Source organism: Sardina pilchardus, chromosome 1 (assembly GCF_963854185.1).
Source record: "Sardina pilchardus chromosome 1, fSarPil1.1, whole genome shotgun sequence".
Taxonomy (NCBI): domain Eukaryota; kingdom Metazoa; phylum Chordata; class Actinopteri; order Clupeiformes; family Clupeidae; genus Sardina; species Sardina pilchardus.
In genome coordinates, this window is record NC_084994.1 from 35062494 (window position 1) to 35069790 (window position 7297).

The following is a 7297-nucleotide window of genomic DNA, read 5'->3' on the forward strand; positions in this document are numbered from 1 at the left end:
CAGTACTTGTGGTGAGTTTATATGTAACCCTAACCCTAACCCTAACCTCCTAACCCTAACCCTATCTGTTTCTCGAGACTACTGAGTTCTGTCAGGACGAGAAATTAATTAGAATTAAAATAATCGGTTTTACCCAGCTTGTTGAGATGCTACAGCCAGCAGCTACACAGGCAGCCAGCCAGCTACAGTGCTATACTCTGGGGTCATGTAAATGGGGGCTCACAGACTTACCCACTTACTTACTATGAAATAGTCTGAGTTATATGTTGTTTACTGTATGTCCTTTTTGCTGCTAAATATGTGTTTACGAGACTTGTAAACCCATATCTGTGGGCTGCTGTAGTGAGCACATTGGTCTGACGCCAGAAGATATGTTTTTTATAAAAACAAAACAAAACAAAAGATAGTGACTGAATGCAATATATTAAAATGTAATTTTAACCTGTTTGCATACTGTATAATGCCTTGTGTAGTTTAGTGTGTGGGGGGTGTGTCATTGTGGACATATTGTGTTTTTTGCTGAAAGTCATGCAAAAGTCAAGTCTCTGGTGAAATGTCACCAACTTTTACGATTTTTATACCACCCTGGAAACATCCTGGATGCCAACAAAATCCTGCATGTTGCTAGGAGGGTATCAGAATCACACGCAGGTGAAATCAGATCCCATCACATGTATCTTACTTCTAAAAAGACAAACAAACCATGAAACAAGTAACGAACAGAGACTTTGAATGGGCTTCATAATGTAAAGTCTTTATTGATATGTGCCATACATCAGTCGAAGTCAGAGGATAGTATGAACTACATTCAATTACAATGGTTGTGTTTTTTTTCTTCCCAAATGTACTTATTTCAGATAGTATGATGAGTAGATTCTAATGAGGAGAACACGGATGGAGAAATGTGGGATAAAGATATCCATAGCAGAACCACACGCACAGTACAGACACTGCCAGATTCAAGAGCGGCTGGTGTTTTAAGGCAATTTGATAACCTACAGCATTCATTCTATAGTAACAGTATACAGACTTGGTTTGTGTATGATGGTGTTTTTTTTTTCGTGTTTGTTTTGTTTGTTGTGGAGTATTTATTTGTTTGAAGAGAAGGCAGAGCATGACGACAAGGACTGTTGGTTGTTGTTTTTTCTTTTTTTTTTTAAGGAACGTTGGTCGTACATGCGTTACAAAAATATTTGGCAGTGCGTACAGTCTGAGTGTTGCTTTGTTGTTTGTTTACTTGTGTTGCTGCTATTGTTCTTTTGCTTTTACACTTAATCAGGCATTGTTTTTGTTTACTTGGTTTTCTTTTTTTAAAAAAAGGTTTCCCATTGGGACCTTTTGACCAGTGATCTTTCTTACTGATATGGTGTTACGTTTTCGCTTTTATATCCGGATTGGCTGCACGTCCAGAATAACTGATCTGGAGTGAACCAGTTTTGGGATGAAAGGGAATACCGGGGCAAACTTACAGATTAGCCCGAAAATTCCTGCCTGAGACAAACGAACGAACAAACAAACAAACTGGCACACCAAACATCTCATCCATTAGGTGTCACAGTGGAAATGTACCCGCAGCTCACTATAGCTTTTACCGGCTGACACCAAAGAGACTGTGCATTCTCAAGTACCAAACAAATCATTTCTCCTTCAGTACAATCAACGAGTGTTTACAGTAAAAAGAGTGCAGCGCATTACAGCACGTTGCCAGGACCTGTGCAGAAGGCTAGAGAAAAGTGTGTGTGTGTGTGTGTGTGTGTGTGTGTGTGTGTGTGTTGATCTGGCAGTAGGCCTACAGAAGGAAAAGTAATGAGAAGCTGCTACGTATAAGGTGTGTGTCGTTGAGTGTGTGTGTGTGTGTGTGTGTGTGTGTGGTACCATGACACACTTGAAGTGCGAGAGGTGTGGTGCCCCCATAACTCCTGAAGGGGGCAGGTTGGCCTGGTGCTTGTGAAATGCTTGTTGCTTTTTGGCTTAATTTGGGACTTGAAAGAGCTTGGTGCTAAGGCTTGTTTACACTGTCTGGAGCTTCAGATGGTCGGATTTGTCAAAGTGTGCTTCAGGCGTCCCAAAGAAGTACTTGTACTTTTTTGCTTGTGCATGTTCTACATCACATTTAGCCCCTAACTAATTCACAAAGATGTGGTGCTTTTTGTTTTTGCGGTCGTTTCTCGATTTCTTTTATTTCTTTCTTGGTTTTTTTTTTACAAATTCATTCATTTTTGTATTGGCAGCCCATGCATTGTGCTAACGGACATTCACATTATTTTTTAGCTTCATCTGGAACAGCTTGTGTGATCTCGACATCTCATGTCTTTCGCTCTCTCGACATCATTTCCTTCATTCGCACACCCATTCAATCTCGACTTCTCTCCTCCATAGCAACAGCCACTTAGCAGCCTACACCTTGGTCACCCGTTTGACTATCAAACCCACACAGCAATGATGTTCACACTGACGACAATTAGGTGCCCTGAATTTGGAAGCGTACTTTCGACACGATCACACAAGTGCTCAGCAGCATAGTGACAAAAAAAGGCAACATTTAAACCCAGTGGCTAGCAGTCACATCCTTAATATTACTCTCGCAACTAGCCTATCCTAGCCTAGCAGGCTAGCTACAAGCACGGACTGACATGAATGGGCCTATGAGAAATGGAGAGAGGGCCTAGCAGGCTATCGCCTTCGGGCCTAAACTGGGGGGTAAAGAGAGTGTATGGAATGTATGGAATGGCTCAGTGATAATCACCATGCAAACATGGAATATACATCATGCAAAGTTGATAACTATGCTGGGATTTGTCTAGCTAGCATTAATCTAGTTCCTATACGAAGGGACATGGGGGAAGAGGGTCACATTATTGGCCACCAAGAGCAATCTTGGAGAGGAATTAGTCTTTTGATACTGTTATTCTGTTTTATTTAGGAACCTTTTTTTCCCGCTGTGGTAACAACATGGTTCCGTTTTTTGTGAAAAAGTACTACTGCGTTGAAAGGGAGAGTGGACCGGGACAAAGAGACAGATGTGACTGGCAGTGATGAGACTAGTGTGTCCGCAAGGCCTTTCCTCATCTGACTGCGACGTGCGGCCATTTTGTTATTTGAACGTGCGTTGAGGGTGCGTAAGTCGTCGACTACACCCACCTATAGCCGGACCTCGGGTGAATCCTGTTCACAAGCTAGAACCGCGCACTCACGGCTGACGATGACGACGTGCTACAAACAACTCAACGGAGACTAGTTCATACACTTCACCTTGGAGCTTTAAGCTGCGTTATTTTAGTGATTTCTGTTCCTGACATTTTATACCTTGCTTCCTTTGTGTCTGACAAAAAAAGACTCTGAACCGTTCACCAAGCTGAGTAACAGGTAATAACGAGTGAGCGTCTGGATATCATTGTGCACAGGGACGCACAAACAAACACACACACACACACACACACTGGCACATGCGTGTCGCACAAACGCACCTGACTCTCGTACACGCACAATGCAGAGTCGTGTCGTCTGGAATGTGTGTGAGAACTAATCGTATAGTGGCCATCGGCAGTGCAGTTTAAGATTTGACATCTACACAGATTTTGGGGGCCCGCTGGGGCCCCTTGTGAGAGTGAGAGAGACTGTAGTATTGTGTTATATGTTCCTATTACCTCAAAGTGCCTCCTGAATTTGGTGTTCAGGAGAGTGCAGAATGCTTAGATGGACTGGCGTCCTTTTCTCAGAGACTACAGCAGAGAGAGATAGAGATAGATAGATAGATAGATAGAGAGAGATAGATAGATAGAGAGTGAGAGAGAGAGAGACACTATCATACTTGGTAAGTGGAAAGTGACCGTCTACACACTGGATTCCTCTCTGTGACAACCCCTGAGGAAAGAGGGAGGGATAGGGAACAGTGAGAGGGAGGGGGAGGAGAGGAGAGGAGAGGAATGGACAGAACAAGGGAGGACAGAGCAGAAGAGAAGAGAAAAGAGAAGGTGGCGGGGTGTTTTTTTTTTCAGTTGCTCTTTGTTGCTGTTATTGTGGTCATTTGCTGTCTTAGTTCTTCTGGCTGAGGTTGTTCACGTCGCTGGTGTCTTGCTTCTCCATCTTCTTGGTGGAGATGACGGTCTCCTCGTACATCTCCCGCTTGCTGCTGGACTTGCTCTGGCTCTGCTGCTGCTGGTCCTCGTCCTGCTGCTTGTCCTTCTTGGACTTGCCGGAGCCGGAGCCGCCGCCGCTGGTGTACATGCGGGTCTGGTAGCCGTAGCTCTGGCTGCCGCCGCCGCCGGAGGAAGGCATGGGGAAGTTGATGCCCGTGCTGATGCGGGTCTCCTCCCCTTCCAGCAGTTTCCTGTAGGGGGGGCCGGGGAGTGTGTGTGTGTGGGGGGGGGGGGGGAGTGGGGGGCAGGGGAGTGTGTGTGTGTGGGAGGGGGGGGGAGGGAGGGAGGGAAAGAGAGAGAGAGGGGGAGAGGGAGCGAGGGAGGGAAAGAGAGAGAGGGAGGGAGAGGGGTGGAGTGGGGTGTGTGTGTGGGGGGGGGCAAGAGAGGGAGGGAGGGAGGGAAAGAGAGAGAGAGGGGGAGAGGGAGCGAGGGAGGGAAAGAGAGAGAGAGGGAGTGAAAGTAAGTGTGAATGAGTGAGAAAGAGTTGTGGGGGGGGAGAGGGAGAGAGAGAAAAAGTTGAATAATTTACATCACAGAGATGATTTAGCATCGAGGCCATCTCACAACCTTATAAAGATGGATGCCATTATCAAGTCAAGCATGTGACATATAAGTCATGTAGCCTATAACAAAGTATCTGGTCGAAACACATCAAAACACCGGTCATGTTGTTTGCTGACCAAAATGTAAAAATATATAACAGTAAAAGACAAGTATGCAGCCTGCAGTACCTGTATGCAGCAATTTCAATATCCAGGGCCATCTTGACATTCAGCAGGTCTTGGTACTCCCTCAGGTGACGGGCCATCTCACTCTTAGTGGTCCTCAGCTCATTCTCCAGCTGGCCAACGGAATCCTTCAGAGAGAAACAGAGAGAGAGAGAGAGAGAGAGAGAGAGAGAACATTGTGATGTCATTTTTAAGGGTGTGAAGTTGGCTGATCTAGGTCTGTGTGAATAATTCATCAGATTAATTTCGGACCAGTGGCTTCTCTCCCTCACTAACAGACAGTCTGAAACCTCGTTCTTTGTGTTATAGCCTATCTGCTCTGGTCGGTGATGCCTTATACTGATGTATTCTTAAAAATGTCTTTGTTACGTCTTTATATCTCCATATATGATGTGACATATGAAATGTTTTTATATCGCAATGGTTTACGCTGATCTCCGTCTCAGCAACAGGAAGACACATACAATTATCTTAAAAATGCATGAGATGAGGCTAACTTAAAATACACATACAAAAGCTTGACTGAAGTAATTGTTTGAAACGACATCATTTCCAAACACCGCAACGACCTTGAGGTGGCAGGAGCACGCCCTCGAAACCGTAATTACTGAGGACCGTCGCGTTCACTAATCAGCACCATGGACAGAGAACTCTGGTCACGCCCTGTTGACCTTATTCAACGGTCTCAATCTTTCTACTTTTTTTTGCAGTGCTTTACATGTTATTGCATCGAAATTAAGTTCTAAGAACTATCTTAGTCAACTTTAAGTTATTGCACATAGCTCATTTAATTGTTACTTTGTTATTTCATTATACCACAGAGTAGTCTACTTTTCCTCCTTTTTGAATTGTTGATCCCCAGATAAATCACAACCGAGAGCAAATTTTATCTCGTTTCAGGATGTATGACATCTATGAAAGCGTTATGCAGTGCTCGGATACTTTAATCCATTTCAGGTATAGGCTGTGTAGCCTGCAGAACAGTAGAATATCCTCTACGCGTACTTTTTTTTAATTTAACGAAAACATCCAGAACAATGATGATATCAAGGCGTCTCACCTGGAAGCCCATGATTTCGGAATTGTGCCTATCCTCCATTTCGCGGATTTGCCTCTCCAAGGACTCGTTGGTTCCCCGCATGCTCTCGATCTCGATGGTCTTGGACTGCAGCTGCCTGCGGAACTCGTTGATCTCCTCGCGGCTGGCGCGGATGGCCTCGTTGCTGCGCGTGGCCTGGTCGCTGAGGTCGGCGAACTTGGACTTGTACCACTCTTCGGCCGACTGCAAGTTCTTCGCCGCCACGCAGTCGTACTGCTCGCGGATCTCCTTGAGGGCGGAGGTGAGGTCGGGCTTGGCCACCTCCATCTCCACGGACACCTGCGCCGCCTGGATCATGTTCATCAGCTCGGCCACCTCCTCTTCGTGCACTTTCCTGAGGAAGTTGATCTCGTCCAGGAGGGACTCGACCTTCTTCTCCAGGTCCAGGCGCACCATGGTGGCGTCGTCCACGTCCTTCTTGAACACCTTGAGCGTGTCCTCCGCCTGCTCGCGGGCGTGCACCTCGTCCTCGTACTTGCCCCGGAGCTTCTGCAGGTCGTCCTCGATGCCGTCGCGCTCGATCATCACCTGGGACTTCTCGCCGTTCAGCTCCTCGATCTGCGAGCGCAGCTCGCGGATCTCCTGCTGGTACAGGTCCGCCAGGCGCGACGGCTCGGTCTGCCGCTGGCGCAGCGTCACCAGCTCCGTCTCCAGGACCTTGTTCTGCTGCTCCAGGTTGCGGACCTTGTCGATGAACATCGCGAAGCGGTCGTTGAGACCCTGCATCTGCTCCTTCTCGTTGGTGCGGATGATTTTGAACTCATTGTTGAGCACGGAACTTTGGGACAGATCAAAGTTCTCAATGGGCATCAGCGAGTAGTTTTGACGCGTGTTCCTCTTGTAGGAAGTCAGGGATGAGCCGGTGCGGGAGGCGGATTGGGACCGGTACCCGCTGCGGGATGAGCCGCTCATGCCGCTCATCATCCGGGATGGGGAAGAGTACCGGGGAGAGTCCCCGAATATCTTCCTGTAAGAGGAGGCAGAGTAGATATCAGATCCGTAGCTCATCATGGCGTTAAAGGAGGAGGGAGACGAAAGAAGGCTGCGTCTTCTTTATATACCCGGGGAACGCGCCAATCAATAATTGACTCGAGCTGATGCTGAGGCACAACCTGTCTCGCTGCAGATGTGCCAGAAGAGCCTGCCCCTTCCTAAAAACGCTAAGCCTATCCTAATGCACCTTACATGAGGTTTTTCACTGGTGCAGTAGTGACACGCTAGCGCCATGCGATATAACGGCGCATACGTTGTAAACGTATAGAGCGCAGCAGGTAGACTTGGGTGGAACTGTCCGTTTTGGTGCAGTGCTGATGTCAGCATGAAAGATTTTT

At 46.9% G+C, this 7297-nt stretch overlaps 1 protein-coding gene across 1 annotated transcript; it reads right to left on the reverse strand.

Annotated features, from left to right (window-relative positions):
• Positions 1-3824: 3824 nt before the first annotated feature.
• Positions 3825-6977, reverse strand: inab (internexin neuronal intermediate filament protein, alpha b). The gene is made up of 3 exons (XM_062543209.1): positions 5928-6977; positions 4871-4995; positions 3825-4330 (listed from the first exon to the last, which is right to left on the reverse strand). The coding sequence occupies exons 1-3, from the start codon at positions 6975-6977 to the stop codon at positions 4036-4038; spliced, it is 1470 nt and encodes a 489-aa protein (XP_062399193.1). The 3' UTR covers positions 3825-4035.
• Between the last annotated feature and the right edge of the window lie 320 nt (positions 6978-7297).

Coding starts and splice junctions, on each gene's coding strand:
- inab (XM_062543209.1), bottom strand. CDS start 6,977: ATGATGAGCTACGGATCTGATATCTACTCTGCCTCCTCTTACAGGAAG. Junction 4,996..5,927: donor CCGAAATCATGGGCTTCCAG/GTGAGACGCCTT, acceptor TTCTCTCTGAAG/GATTCCGTTGGCCAGCTGGA. Junction 4,331..4,870: donor ATTGAAATTGCTGCATACAG/GTACTGCAGGCT, acceptor CCCCCCCTACAG/GAAACTGCTGGAAGGGGAGG.